Source organism: Westerdykella ornata, assembly GCF_010094085.1.
Source record: "Westerdykella ornata strain CBS 379.55 unplaced genomic scaffold EI97scaffold_3, whole genome shotgun sequence".
Taxonomy (NCBI): domain Eukaryota; kingdom Fungi; phylum Ascomycota; class Dothideomycetes; order Pleosporales; family Sporormiaceae; genus Westerdykella; species Westerdykella ornata.
Window position 1 is genome coordinate 1,701,406 of NW_022986853.1, and position 14,262 is coordinate 1,715,667.

Genomic DNA, 14,262 nt, shown 5'->3' on the forward strand with positions numbered 1-14,262 from the left:
GTCTGTATGACCAAGGAGGAATGAAGCAGATGCTCCAGGATGGCAATCGTGAATGGATTACGACAATTGCATGTATATATGCTGATGGCAGTCATCTTATGCCAGCTCTGATCTATCAGGCTACCAGCGGCAAGATCCAAGACTCATGGCTACAAGATTTTGATCCAACGGAGCATCGAGTCTTCTTCTCCTCGACATCAAGTGGATAGACGAACAATCAGCTAGGAATGGCATGGCTCCAGCAGGTCTTTGATTGTGAGATGAAAGCAAAGGCAAGATGGTCTTATCGCTTACTTATCCTTGACGGACATGGATCACATATCACGATGGAATTTATCAAGTTTCGTGATGAAAATAGAATCCTTCTGGCCATCTACCCACCTCATTCAACTCACATCCTGTAACCGCTCAATGTCTGCCTGTTTAAGCCTCTATCATCTGCCTACTCTACCGAGCTCGCTGACTTCATGTATAAATGCCAGGGCATCTCTGCTGTTACTAAAAAAGACTTCTTCTGCTTCTTCTGGAAGGCCTGGAATGCAACATTCAAGGATTCAGCAATTCTCAAGGCTTTTGAAGTCACTGGCATTTTGCCAGTAAACTCAGAGGTAGTACTCAAAAAATTCAAAACAAAGGAGACTGAGAGACCATCCTCAAACGAAAGCTCTACATCAGTACTTATGTCAGATGATAAGCTAGTTTATAGACATCCTATCTGGGACTGGAGAGGAGGACTGGGAGAAGATGTCTGTACCGGTACTGTCTGAGGATATGTGGCTAGTGATTCTGCAGTGGCTAGTGCCCTGCACAGCCTTGGCGCCCAGAGAAAGAACATTAAAACCAGTGTCAGGCCCCAGCCTCACACATACAAGCATACACCTGAATACAATCAGTCAACCCATCTTCAATCAATCTTTCTGTCACCATGACATCTTTAGATACCATCAAATCTGACAACTTAGTGCATCAGATTGGAGGAAAATTGACTGCTTATTGTGCAAGGCTATTGAAGACATCACTGATTTGAGGACCCGACAGCTCAGTCAGATGATCCACACAATGGCCGTTCGAACGACGCTGTTATAGCATGAAAAAGAGCAACTCAAAGAAGCCTTATTAAATGAGAAGAAGCACCGACAGTACGGAAAGCCTCTGCTACTCGAGGCACCACGGAAGTACCATGGTGGCATCATCTTCTGGTCACCATCCAAGGTTAAGGATGCTCACGCTCGACAGGCCCAAAAGGACGCCGATGGATGGTTATTGCAACAGCAAAAAATTCGGGAAGCAGAGTGCAGAAAGGCAGCAAAGCAGAAAAAAGCAGATATGCTTGAGGAGAGGTGCCATATGAGGCTGGCGGCAAAGGAGCTTCAGATCCAGCAACAGCAGAAGAAGACAGCTGAGCATAAGGAAGCTCAGATCACTCGGGCAGCAGAAAAGCAACTCTGGCAGGATATACAATTGTCTAAAATGAGGGCCGTACATAGTAAAAAGCTCGCTGCACCTCCTCCAGATGTCGTTAAGGAGCCTAAGGTTGATAATGTGGATGTAGCATCTATTGTTGTCAGATTTGATGGTATCTGAAGATGTCACGGTGACAGAAAGATTGAATCAAGATGGGTTGACTGATTGTATTCAGGTGTATGCTTGTGTGGGTGAGGCTGAGGCCTGACACCGGTTTTGATGTTCCTTCTCTGGGCACCAAGGCTGTGCAGGGCACTAGCCACTGCAAAATCACTAGCCACATATCCTCAGACAGTACCGGTACAGACAGCTTCTCCCAGTCCTCCTCTTCAGTCCTAGATGGGATGTCCATAAACTGGTTTACCATCTGACAATTGTAGATGAGGTGCCCGCATCTAGGCCTGCAACACGCACCCACAATATACAGCTCCCCCACCATTATCGATAATAATTTATAGTTGTCAATTGGTTTAGACGGCACCTTCGAGTGCCCTAACAAAAAATCTAGTGATTTTACTATCTGTATTATAGAGCTGTACAGCCTTTTTTGTTGTTGGTGTTCGGCGGCCGAAAGTGATCGCCAGGTGGGGACGATCGCCAGGCGGTGAGTCACGGTAATCCAATGGCTATCTGTGCGGACACAGCCCAATGTGGTGCACTTGCATCGGCTATCAAAGACGCCTTGCACACTTGACCCCCTCTACAAGTATTGACATTTGTAAATGCCTACTTTGTGATAACGAGAGGGGTGATCCTTGCACTATAAACTCTCACGCTCCGTCACGGTAAATGAACCTGGTGCATCGTGGTACCAGATAGAAGCCGCCAGCGCCATCGAGCCCATGGTATCCACGACTTATAGACCCGGTTCTGACCTTCCGTCGTCTATTATTCACTGGTTTGCGATGATCTAGGGGTACCTTGTTGCTAACTGGACACTCTTAGAAGAGCCGGGGCTTGGCTTCCCCTGCCTTGTTAGTATGGCGGTATCACTCAGGACGCCGACAAGCCTCAGAAAGCCGGCTTTCAAATTGGCTGATCCAATGCTTAGGGGAATGTCAATGGAGACGTTGCATCGTAACATGGAAGTCTTCTCCGAGACAATGTTTCGACGATCTAGCTCCTGGGTCTTCATAACGTGTGCTCCAACGTATCATTGACTAAGAACTACCCCCGCAAGGCGCTGCACTGGGTCACCATTACACCGGAAGTCACGATCCGTTACTCCCAGGGTCACAAACGGCCACCCGTCACGGCCTCGAGCTCGGGGAGAGCGACGTTCCGGTTTACACAAAAGTTTATACAAGGACCCGCGGCAATCTCACCTCGGGAAAGGGACCTTGACATGCGACGATCTGAAGAGAACACGAGAGAGAGCGGTGAGGATGTAACTCTGCACACAAAGAATTCCGGGGCAATGGAAATGTACGCCGTTACTCAGCATGAATCAGAGGCTCGAGATGCCCCGCCATTCTCGCAGATTTGGATCGACGAGTAGGGACATCGCTTCTGGATTTGTTGCGCTTTTGCCCCTTTCTTAGAATTGTTGTAAGGGTTTGATGGCTATAGTTCGACTCGCTTTACGACACGTCTTTGGAGATCTACCTGATAAAGACAAGCGCTCAAGCACTACATGTACTGAACCTGGTACCTGGGACGCTGGCAGCCAGCCAACCACTTGTCTTGATATGTCGTGCATTTAAAAGTGATCGGCCATTTGTCCTGGTGGGATTAGTTCCTACAACTGATCCCCATGCTCTCGATCTCGCGATCCATAGCTATGGTATCGGCCATCTTAAAAGGAGCAGTATCCGTTGTTGCCATTCTCGGGATCCAAAGCGGCGTCCCTCGACTCCATTACGAGAATCTAAGAGATGGCCGCCGATGCCTTGGAAAAACCACGGAGAAGGCCCATCTTTAGTCATAGGGTCGGTCTGAAAATTCCTGCTGGGTTTACGGCTGTTCGAACACTCCAATGTAAACATGCATACCCCTCGTCCTGCTCTCCCTCCTCGCGATTTCTGGAACGTTTCTCTCATGCACGGACATGGACATCATCTACAACACAACGGAAAACGTTCCTCGTGTGGACGCACCACCGACTCCTCAGGTCGCACTGCCACCTGACAAGAACATTCCTTCGATAGGCCAGAATTACTTCCCACGCCTTGACGCCTAGTTAAGGGAACCACGGCTGGGGTACCATTCCTTTGCGGAACAACGTTGAAACGCACTACAAATATGAGACTCCGGCCATGGTAACCGTTGTCACCGGCCACTAGTACCATCGCTGGAAGCACGCACGATAATGATATCAGACGGGTCGTATTAGACACCCTGGAGGGGACAGCTGTCATACATCTGAATTGTGCAACTGAATAACGATGCGGAGTTGTGGCAAGACTTGATTCGGAAATTTGGGACTTAGTTTTGCCGCCGTCATGAACATGCCACTGAAAAAAAGTCGTACTCTCTTCTCTTTCTCAGTTCCAGTTACCTCCTCCCCGCCTGCAGACAAACGTCAACAGCCTCCGTAACTCACGAGGCGTGTAGATAAAACTCATCAGTTTCATCGCTCGTAGTGCTGCCAAATGTGACAAAGACTATCAGCATCTGCATTTATCTGCCACACAGTAGGAGAAATCTGAATAAGACGGGGAACTGCAACACATAACAGAGTGATGTAATAATTCCAGGGTCAGGAGCGTAGCGCGATGTAACATCGGATATCATAGGTATAGGTGAATCCAATGCCTTTTCAAATGCTGCTCCTGCTTACGTATCTTTTTGAGACCGCGAAGACAAGAGTACGATTGGCAGACGTGAGGCTGTTGAAGCGAGCTAAGCGATCGGATTTCCACAAGTTTTTAAAGCGTTCAGCCGCGAATATCACCAACTCATTTCCAATAGTTGCTTGCTAGCGAGCTCTTCTAGAGCTTCCAACCGATTCTAGGGAACAAGTTACATGGCTGTATTTTAGACGACGTATAGATGCATGACATCTCGCTGTATACTGCTATCACGCGTGGGTATGAGCACTTTTTGATACTCAATAGCAGCTAGCTTGCAGGCAATTGTCAGCATGATTTAGCCATGTCGCGATGTTTTGTAACATGCAGTCCCTGCGTGGCTTGCGGTGACAGCCCGGGTCCAAGTCCAAATCTACGACTCCATGTCTAAGGGACTCTAATCTGGATTACTATAACCCGCTAGAGAACATGCATTTCGAAGAGAAGCATGTCTTAAAGGCTGCGGTCTTGAATAATAAAACATACGCACAGGACGGATAGTGAAACACCGTGAGAATGAAACACTGTTGGAAATCCTCCGCAGATGAAACGTGTTGGAATGTTTGAATTGCCTTTCTGATTTCCTACATATATCTATCCTTTTAACCGTAATTCTACGTTCGATTACCAGGTTCACTGCAGCGGTCTTGCCTACACCCTAGCGAAGTGTACGGCCTTTATTTTGTAAGGCGGGGCTGTATGACTATACTCCCACCAACACTGACAACATGGTTGCCCAGAGTAGTGCCTCGCGCCGGTTTGCGTTACAGACAGTCAAGCGGTATGAAGAATCTCCTTCAGATAACTCAGAAACTAAGTGAGGTAGTCTCCGCGCATCTGGAGAGTACTCCGATCTCATCATAACATGTGGGTCAGAGCATTTCAAAGTTCACAAAGCCATAGTGTGTACCCGGTCCGGGTTTTTTGCTTGTGCTCTTCGATTTCCTGGAAAGGTTCGTTCGCTCATCATGTCTCCGACTCTTGCTTTCCTCTTTGATATAAAGAGTGCGTTCGAAAGACTCTTGGAAAGTTTCCCTCTGTAGATCGCTTTAACTTATGTTGAACGCAGGAATCCCAAGAAAACAAAATTGACCTCCCGGAAGACGAGCCACACATAATCGAGCTAATGCTCCAGTACATCTACGAAGGCGATTATGGTCCCCTTTGTGGTCATGTCCAAAACCCAAGCCCTCCATCTAACGCTTCGCCTAAGAGCTTCTTTCCGCACACCTGCGACTATGTACCTGCGGGCAAGGTCTATTGCGACGAGGGTCGCCTGTGCCCCCATCATGACTGCACATTTAATTGCGGCCGAGGAAGCTTCTCGTGTAGAAACTTCATTTGCAGAAAATGTCACCCCACGCGAGATACGCCGGGTAGCTTTCTTATTCATTCCAAGATGTATGAAGTTGGCGAAAGATACGACGTTTTCCAGTTGAAGGAATTAGCGAGGAAAAGATTCGAGATCGCATGTCGACTCCACTGGAGTGAGCCACACTTCTTTGAAGCAGCTTACTTTGTGTTTACTGCCACACCCGAGAATGATGTGGGACTTCGGGATATAGTATGTAGCACTATATGCGATCATCTTAGTCTCACCAACGAAACGGCATTTGAAGAGCTCAAAGAGGACGTCGAGGGGTTGGGTTATGCACTCTTTCAACACCTCATGAAGAGAGGGCAAGAGGGAGGTTGGCTTAGTAAATAGACGACGTGGGTTCATAATGTGCCTTACGCGCCACGAGGTGCGGTTGAAGCAAAAATTGTGAACAAGCTCCCAGAGATTTTCAGTAGCACCTAAACAGAGGGGTGGAATTTTGGAGGTCATGTGCATTTTGAGCAACAAATCTATAGCGCTGGAACGCATGGGACAAGAAGGATGTGCTGGCCCATCATTCTGTGAGAATCCGTTTCTTACTTGGGGTACTCGTAGAAGCCAACAAACGAGTTACAAACCAGTTCTGTATAGTTCATGTTCTAGATGCACCTAGTCCATGTGGCGTAATTACATTAGCAATTTCACTACCTAGGTAGTGACTGCATCGATGTAAAATCACGGCGTCCGATACCGCCCTTTCGCCCACTCTCACTTTTGCTCATTTCGCCAACGCCTACCTTCACTCACTCTCACTTTTACTCACTTCACCAACGCCTATTTTCACTCACTCTCACTTTTACTCACTTCACCGACGCCTACCTTCACTCACTCTCACTTTTACTTTTCCCACCCGCCACTGACTTCCACCAACTTCTGGAACAATCGACAGTGCCCGTGTGAAGCTAGCAGAAAGCTTTTCTTGGCGACCTAGTCTTGCATTAACCTGGCTGGATTTACCTTTGCTCTTAACCATTTCTACAACTTCCACAACAATCCCGAAGCTGTCGTCGCTATGGCCGAAGCCGCCCGCCAAAAGGCACTGGAGTCGCTGAAAAAGTAGGTGAATCCAGTTTCCAGACGAGCGACGCATTAACACGATCAGGCTCCTTCAATCTGGTGACTTCTCCGATCTTGTCGTTACTTGCGGAGAAGATGAGTACAAGGTGCACAAGGCTATTGTCTGCCCTCGTTCGACCTTCTTCGCCAGCGCTGTGCAGTTCTCTGGCAAGGTTCGTTGATGGATGGCCATCTTTCCCCTCACTGTGCTTCATGTAGGTTTTGAAAGATCTCCTAAATGACTTCATATTTGCAGGAAGCTCAAGAAGGAAAGATAAACCTTCCCGAAGACGAACCGGAGACCATTAAGCTGTTGATGCAATACCTCTACGAGGGCGTGTATGGTCCGCCAATCAAGGAGCCGAACGCTACCACCAAGGACTACTTTCCCCATACGTGCGAATGGGTGAATTCCGGGGGATTCTACTGGTGCAACCAACCCCTTTGTCCTCATCACGATTGCGGGGATGGAAAATGCTCCTATAAATGCGCCGCATTCATCTGCCGAGAGTGTGTCCCTCTGCCGGAAATGGGCCTTCTGACGCATTCCAAATTGTACAAAATGGGGGACAAATACGGTGTGATTTCTCAAAGAGCTTGCACGGAGTAACTTCGAATATGGGTGCGAGATCCAATGGGATGAAGCTGAGTTCGCCGTTGCAGCTCATCACGCCTTTACATCCACACCGGAACATGACAAAGGGCTTCGCGATATCGTGTCCAGGACCATCTCTTCGCACCGCTCCTTGATGAAGAAGCCAGAAATTGAAGCCTTGATGCTGGAACTTAACGGTCTTGCGTCCGGACTCTTGAAGCACTTCCTTGAAGAAAACGAAGACAATGAGACCGCGGTGAAAGATGGTCAAGGAAAACGGCAGAAACGTAGGGGATAATTATCAAGGTATACCGGAGTTTGATTAGAACTAGGGGCCGGAAAGACATCGAAACGCGGGGTGGATAAATCGTGGTCTCACGGATTGAGATTGTCCCTCTCTGCGTTAGCATCCAACTGTCTCTGGTTGGAATTCCGCGTGGAGTCGTCATTCTTGGACACCAAAAGCCGCCCACGCGCTCTGAGCATAATCCGTCCACGGACGTGACAGAAGGAAGCTAAACTCCTAAGGCTAGTATTGGCAGAAATCAATGCACATAGTCATCGGTAAATAGTGTGCCACCTTGAGAACAGTGATGTATGAACCTAGCGTAGACGTCATCGCAATTCTGAATCTTCCAACGCTTCTGCAGAGTAGCAGACTATGGAGTCATCCAACTACCCAACAACGATGTAACTACGCTCACTCAGGAGAAAGTTACTGACGGACCCGCAAGAAGTTCAGTGAGCCCTTCATGCAGTTAGCGCCCATATTCTTCATTTTTATCCGCCTAAAATGCAACTTACAGCTATCAATATCCTCCTGTATCTTCGACTTAATCGTACACCTATTCGCCGCCTGCGGACGGGGAGTCTGCGTCTTCAACATAGGACCAATCACAAAACAGAACTGGCCCATAGCCTTCTGCAAAGCATCGCCTTCCCACCTAAACACATACTCCGCATGCGTACCGTAGCCGGCAGCGTCTCCACTACTGAAAACGAAGGCTGCGAGCCGTCTTCAGGCCAGTCGTTCGGGTCGTTGAATTTTCTCGTGCCCCACGCTACTTCGTATAGGTTTTGCGGAATCTTGACGGGATGGGAAGCCGGGCATGCGCCACCGGATTCGAAAGATGCCCTGCTAGGTTGCTCATAACCTAGGGTAATCAGTCCATAGTTCTTGAACCGAGAGCGAGGTACAGTTACGTACGTATGCGACGTGGCTCTTATGGTCGCGAGAGTCAAGGTTCTTTCCGTCCCAGCATCTGAGGATTCTCAGTCAGTGACTGAGAATAATGGAAGAAGTGCTACTGCTCACGTTGGGAAGAAGTTATTGGCACAAATGCCGCCTGGGCAGGGCTTCTTAGGCAAATGCCATGTATCTTACCCTGCGCCAGGCGCTCCCTGCTTCCCATCGAAATTCTTCTTCCAGCAACTGAAACTCAACATGCGAGCATCTCCGTCGTTCATGTCCTCGCGTCTGGCTGGATCTCTGACCAGCATGCGGAAACCCTGAACGGTCAGTCTGATGTCAAATCTTAATTAACGCGCTTGACCTTTTTGAAGGCAATCACTGTGGTCTTGCCATCTTATGGGGGAATGTAGTAAACGGTAATGCCCCCATTCGCCGGCTGTAGGAACTGGTTCGGGAACTGCGGTACTCGCTTGAATGTACCGTTGCGAGCACGGAAGTACAACACCGCAGTCCAGTAATTGGAAAAGTCCTCCGTGAAGGCGCATGTTGTGCAGGTTGCTTCCTTGGGTAAGTCCAGGCTCGGGTCCATGGTCACATTTAAGGCGTTCTACTATAGATGAGCGCATGGTACTAGAGAGAAAGGTGAATGGCATAGTCTGCCAACAAGCTAGTTCAGATACGGCGATGGCGCTTGGCCTGGGTTGAAGAGACTGTGATTATCAGCGGCATATCTACATGACGGTTCTTCCTTATGGATCAATCCGGTCAATGATGAGTTGCGAGCACAAGAAGCGCAGCATAGCGCTTCCGGCATTTGAAGCTTGGGGGGGGGCCCACAGCTTACCACGGAAATGTTTCTGGAACGATTGCCCCACCGCAACAATTCTTAGAATGTTCGCCCGAGTTGGGATGACTGAATGATGGACATGCTTTCAATTGTGCGGCAAGGAACACGGTATCTTGATGCTTTCGAGAAATCTCAGTTACACCCTAAGGACCGCAAACATCTAGGACAAGGGCACTGTGCGCGTAAGGTTGGTGCCTCACACAGAGCTCCGCAACAACTAGGAATGTCGACTACATAGTGAGGTACGAATATTACTTTTCACTGAAGCACAGACCCTGAGGGAGCAAACACGAAGTGAGCTCAGTCAGAATCTCAGGTAATGATCATTATCTTTATCACAACATTATGGAGTCCGTCAGAGTACGATTTCCATCATTAGGTATTATGCACACCCCGACACAGGCTCGTCTCTCACGCGCTTAATCGCAGTGAACGACACCGTCAGAGTGAGTGTGACATTCCTGGAGATGTGTCAGTGACTGCACATTCTCGCAAAACAGGTTCCCCAGATGGGTCAAGCATACCTTGGGCGCATCAGAAGTCGCTGATGGAGCTTGCAAAGCCGTCGCAGTCGGAGTAGGAGTCTCGGTCGCAGGAGCCTCGGAAGTCCTCGGCTTCGGATCGACCTTTCCCAAGCACCCCTCGCCGGGCACAGCGATGTCAAAAGCATAAGCCTCCAGCGCGAAATACTGCAGAGTCTCGCTATTCCTCACAGTCTCCTCGGGCTTCGTCTTGGCCAGCTCGAGAGCCCCTTCATAGCCATCAGCATAGTGCTCGACGACACCTTCACCGATTTTGGGAACGTGGAAGAGCCGGTGCACGAGGTCGGAGGCCCAATAGATGTTCGTCTCGGAGTTTGCGACGGTATAACCCAGCCCGCACATGGCTACTAATGGGCGGCGGGTCTCGTAAGAGAGCGGGCAGATGACGGTCTCGTCGGTGGCATTCGCACCACGCCAGTGGCCAGCCCATCCTAAAAAGCGTAAGATGACGGCGAACGTTAGGAGAATGGGTCGTCGACTTACCTTCGTTGGCGCAATTCCCGTCAGGATTGTCACAGCGGAAGAGGATACCGGCCTTGTCTACATTGACAATCTTGTCGAACCATCCGATGGCCTCGCCGGAAGGAGCAGCGCCAAAGTACTTCTGGTAGAGCTCCGAAGAGTTGCCCCAGCGGAGGATGTGGTCCTTGGCATGCTGGGCGAGAATGATGGCTTCCTTGAGCCCACGCTTGATCTGGGCCCTTTCAGTGTGGTTGCACGACGAGTGAATGGGATACTCAGTCACAGCTCCTGCGTTCCAGGCTGTGGAAGTCGGGGATGGAGCCTCGACGGTCTGAGTGACCGTGACGGTCGATTCTGCTCTAGCCAGGCGAGCAGGGCTGGCAAAAGCAGGGCCCGATGCCGCCAGGCACAGCAAGGAGAGGTTGAGGAGAGAGGCCATATTTGCAGGTATCGTGCGGCTCTGAATTGACGATGGACTCGAAGAGAAGTTGCCGTGTATTGGTGCAGGATCGTTATAGACACCGGGTTGTTGGGTGTTTTATACCATTGAAGTCTCCCTCGCTGCCCAGAGCATCGGCCGGCTGGATTCATGGCACTCCTACACTTTGACGTCTACCAAGTCGCCTACAACTCAGAGTTTTCGCTTTTACTCCCGCCCTTCATCCGCCTCATCGGACCATTCTCCTCGTTTGTAGCCATGACGACGTGCTCAACGAGCACCGTGATGTCCCGTCGACACCGTCAACCAGGTGAGCAGGTTCCCAGTACGGAGAAATTCCTGTAGGGTACTACTTGTACATAATCGGTATTCCTTCTGCTAGAATACCCTCACCCACCCCACGTGCCGAGTACCCTGCTGGAGCAGCGGCCGGGTTACTGCGAAGGAGAAAAATCGGCAATGTCGCATATGAGGTGCATGGTGGAGATGGTTCTGGTGACCCATGCGCCACAGCTCCGTCTCAATGGATACGGGACTCAATACATTCACCGCCAAGCCTCCCCCCCAAGTGGCTCCTGCAGGACATGACTGAGCGATATCTAGTACCAAGACTTGCGCTTCGAGAGCCCATTAGGAAGGTGAGTGATGACCGTAGATATTTCTTTACGCCCTTGGCAGCCTACCTGTGCTTCGTTATTTAGTTTCATTGGCATAGATCTGCCAAACTGGGCAGCGAGATAGCGAACCTGGGAGAGGCATGAAACTCGGAAATATATGTCTGACGAAATTTCTTCCGCTCAGGCTTCCCTCATTTCCTATTCGAGTTCTTCATTGCGACTGAAAATTCCCTCAGGCTGATAGTTTTCACAGTTTCAATGTTTTCCTGGAAGACTACCCACCCTGTACCCAACAATCGCACACGGTCCGGCCTCGCGGGAAATGATGATTACGGGCAACTCTGACAGCGCGCCCAGAGGGAGGTGGCCGGACGAATAGAAGGTGCAAGAAGACATGTCCAAGCCGGAAACAGCTTGACGTTTGCCAAGACTGGCGTGGGTGGTGGGTAGCTGGACATCAAGGTACTCAACCAACCCGCCAGTGCCAGCCAAGCGGCTGCGCCAGAGAAGATTTCACTCATTCCATCCTTCTCGTCCATCATGGTGCTGTCAGCCTTTCCTTCATCTTACCTTTTTGCGCGGACACACTCTCGCGGCCTCCAAGGTTCAAATAGGTCCTCGTAACCATCGCTTTGCGCCGTGCTTCTCCTCATTGTCTATCACCGTTTGCCGATCTTCGAAGTCGTTTTCATTAGCGATCTACTTTTCCCCTAAGAGTTGTAGCCAGGAACACGCGACACGACATTTGACACCATGGCCCCAGCCGCAAGGCTAGCAACCTCGTCTGCAATGCTGCTCTTTGCAAGCACAATTGCGGCTCAAGCGATAACACCTGCTCCGTCTACGACAGGAGCGGCTACGAGTCCATCGATAACCGCCGTTTCTGATTGCCATGCTCATGGAACGGTCCAGTGCGTTGTTCCCGGTAGACGAACCCTTCTAGACAGACGAAGATTGACTTCCCAGGTACTGTGTGGCAGGTACCGAAGAGTACCAGGTTGTCGGACCGACGCGAACAGAGGAGTTCGAGTCGCAATACACAGGTTGCCATCTCCACGGAAGCGAAACGTGAGTGTGTCGTACAGCCCTGCGCCGCTTGATGACTGACTGCAATGCAGTATGTGTATGGACTCCAAGGGCGAAGAGGTCACTATACTAGTCGAGTCTCACGAAGAACCCGCGGACGAAGAGCATGATGATGACCACGGTCATGATCACGGTGAAGAGTCGGAGTCGGGTGAGGTCGCCTGCCATTTCCATGCCGGCGTAGAGTAAGTGGTGTGCCTGCAATTTGGACGCCTTTACTGATGGTATGCAGACACTGCACTGGTCCTGGAGAAGAAGAAGAGTCCACTGGCAAGCAGCAGTGCGAAAGAAGAGATAGGGAGTACAACGTGCCCCTTCGGGTTGGTCTGCTCTTTGTGATCCTCGCGACTGGCACCTTTGGTGTCTTCATGCCCATCCTCGCGTCGAAGTTCACCCGGATGTCGCAGAAGAGCATCTTCTTTGTCATCCTCAAGCAGTTCGGTACGGGAGTTGTCTTGTCGACTGCCTTCATTCACGTCAGTATCAGAGACCCTACTCCAGCTATACACTAACTCTCCCGTAGCTCTTCACGCATGCTGAGCTCACGTTTGCCAACGACTGTCTTGGCCCCCTCGCATATGAGTCAACCACCGCTGCTATCTTTTTGGCAGGATTCTTCCTCTCTTTCCTTGTTGATTACCTGGGCGCTCGTATCATCATGTGGCGCCAGAATAAGAAAGCGATCCATGATGCCGAAGGCCATACCACGCCCACTTCTGCTGATGCGAAAGGAGAGGCCACTCCCGATAGCGGTGTGGCACGGGCAGATGAGGACGATCGCAGCAGCCACGTCCATGTCCACGGCAACAATGAAGAGAAGGTCGGCGTGTGGGTCCTCGAGGCTGGCGTGATCTTCCACTCTCTGCGTAAGTTCTCATATCTCCCTGCATAGCCATCTAAGACTAACCAATATTAGTCATTGGCCTTACGCTTGTGGTGGCCGGAGACTCTTTCTTCTTGACTCTTTTCGCCGTCATCATCTTCCACCAGATGTTCGAAGGCATTGCCCTGGGGACATGCATTGCCGGTCTCCCCGCACAATCGGCCTCTTTCCTCCAAAAGTGCATGATGGCCGTTGCATTCGGTCTCATCACGCCTCTGGGGATGGCCATCGGCATCGGCGTTCTGGATCGCTTCAACGGGAACGACCCTTCGACGCTCGTCGCCATCGGCACGCTAGACGCCTTTTCTGCGGGCATCCTAGCGTGGGTCGGTATTGTGGAGATGCTTGCACGAGACTGGCTGCACGGCCCGCTGCATAGTAGCTCTCCCTTGCGGACCATTGTTGCTATGGTTTCGCTGATTGCAGGGCTGGCTTTGATGAGCCTCCTGGGTAAATGGACATGATGTGTTCCGTCTTGTTGTGCATCTTCGATTCGTGGTCATTTCTGGCGTTTTAGCTATAGGGATAGCGGCATTCTGGTTTAGGGCGCATATAGGGGGCCCTTTCGCTTAAGCTAACTTCCGAAAGGCAAGGAAAAGGTTATGGGCCACGTTTCTTCGCAATCAATACAAATCTGAGTTATATCTCGTTGCTCGTCTGTGTGGTGGCAGTCAAGAGATTGACTTCTCTTCATCCTCTTTGTCCGATTTTCCTTGGCATACTGGTGCGGGGCAGGTCATGCTTCCATGTCGCTGTATTACCCTAGGGCTATAGACAGTAACCTGCTACGCCACTGCGGGTGGGGAATTAGATTGTTCGTGCGTATCGAGCAGAACTTCGGCGAAGTATCAAATTTCAATGGCGCTTTATTTGGATATGTATTTTAGATTTGCGAAAAAGTTTCTCATCTTG

At 50.2% G+C, this 14,262-nt stretch overlaps 6 protein-coding genes across 6 annotated transcripts; 4 read left to right on the plus strand and 2 right to left on the minus strand.

Moving 5' to 3' along the window:
* Positions 1-878: 878 nt before the first annotated feature.
* Positions 879-1,588, plus strand: EI97DRAFT_430803 (uncharacterized protein). Its single transcript, XM_033797778.1, has one exon. The coding sequence runs from the start codon at positions 1,327-1,329 to the stop codon at positions 1,582-1,584; it is 258 nt and encodes an 85-aa protein (XP_033657328.1). The 5' UTR covers positions 879-1,326; the 3' UTR covers positions 1,585-1,588.
* Positions 1,589-5,074: 3,486 nt separating this feature from the next.
* EI97DRAFT_371456 (uncharacterized protein) lies at positions 5,075-5,961 on the plus strand (the record flags this gene model as incomplete). The annotated part of the gene is made up of 2 exons (XM_033795287.1): positions 5,075-5,206; positions 5,323-5,961. Coding segments are annotated over 2 exons (771 nt in total), but the record flags the coding sequence as incomplete, so codon positions are not given.
* A 682-nt stretch (positions 5,962-6,643) lies between these two features.
* On the plus strand, positions 6,644-7,580 carry EI97DRAFT_482573 (uncharacterized protein; the record flags this gene model as incomplete). The annotated part of the gene is made up of 4 exons (XM_033802070.1): positions 6,644-6,687; positions 6,734-6,860; positions 6,944-7,265; positions 7,351-7,580. The coding sequence occupies 4 exons, from the start codon at positions 6,644-6,646 to the stop codon at positions 7,578-7,580; spliced, it is 723 nt and encodes a 240-aa protein (XP_033657330.1).
* Positions 7,581-7,986: 406 nt separating this feature from the next.
* Positions 7,987-9,063, minus strand: EI97DRAFT_455989 (uncharacterized protein; the record flags this gene model as incomplete). Its single annotated transcript, XM_033800687.1, has 6 exons — positions 7,987-8,030; positions 8,087-8,204; positions 8,252-8,436; positions 8,486-8,544; positions 8,667-8,791; positions 8,890-9,063. The coding sequence occupies 6 exons, from the start codon at positions 9,061-9,063 to the stop codon at positions 7,987-7,989; spliced, it is 705 nt and encodes a 234-aa protein (XP_033657331.1).
* A 677-nt stretch (positions 9,064-9,740) lies between these two features.
* EI97DRAFT_455990 (zincin) lies at positions 9,741-10,764 on the minus strand (the record flags this gene model as incomplete). The annotated part of the gene is made up of 3 exons (XM_033800688.1): positions 9,741-9,782; positions 9,846-10,294; positions 10,347-10,764. 3 exons carry the CDS (start codon positions 10,762-10,764, stop codon positions 9,741-9,743), a joined length of 909 nt encoding a protein of 302 aa, XP_033657332.1.
* A 1,370-nt stretch (positions 10,765-12,134) lies between these two features.
* On the plus strand, positions 12,135-13,814 carry EI97DRAFT_371435 (Zip-domain-containing protein; the record flags this gene model as incomplete). The annotated part of the gene is made up of 6 exons (XM_033795286.1): positions 12,135-12,292; positions 12,348-12,449; positions 12,500-12,652; positions 12,700-12,943; positions 12,991-13,333; positions 13,384-13,814. 6 exons carry the CDS (start codon positions 12,135-12,137, stop codon positions 13,812-13,814), a joined length of 1,431 nt encoding a protein of 476 aa, XP_033657333.1.
* Positions 13,815-14,262: the final 448 nt, after the last annotated feature.

Excerpts from the sequence above, each read along its gene's own strand:
- EI97DRAFT_430803 (XM_033797778.1), top strand. The coding sequence starts at position 1,327 with ATGCTTGAGGAGAGGTGCCATATGAGGCTGGCGGCAAAGGAGCTTCAG.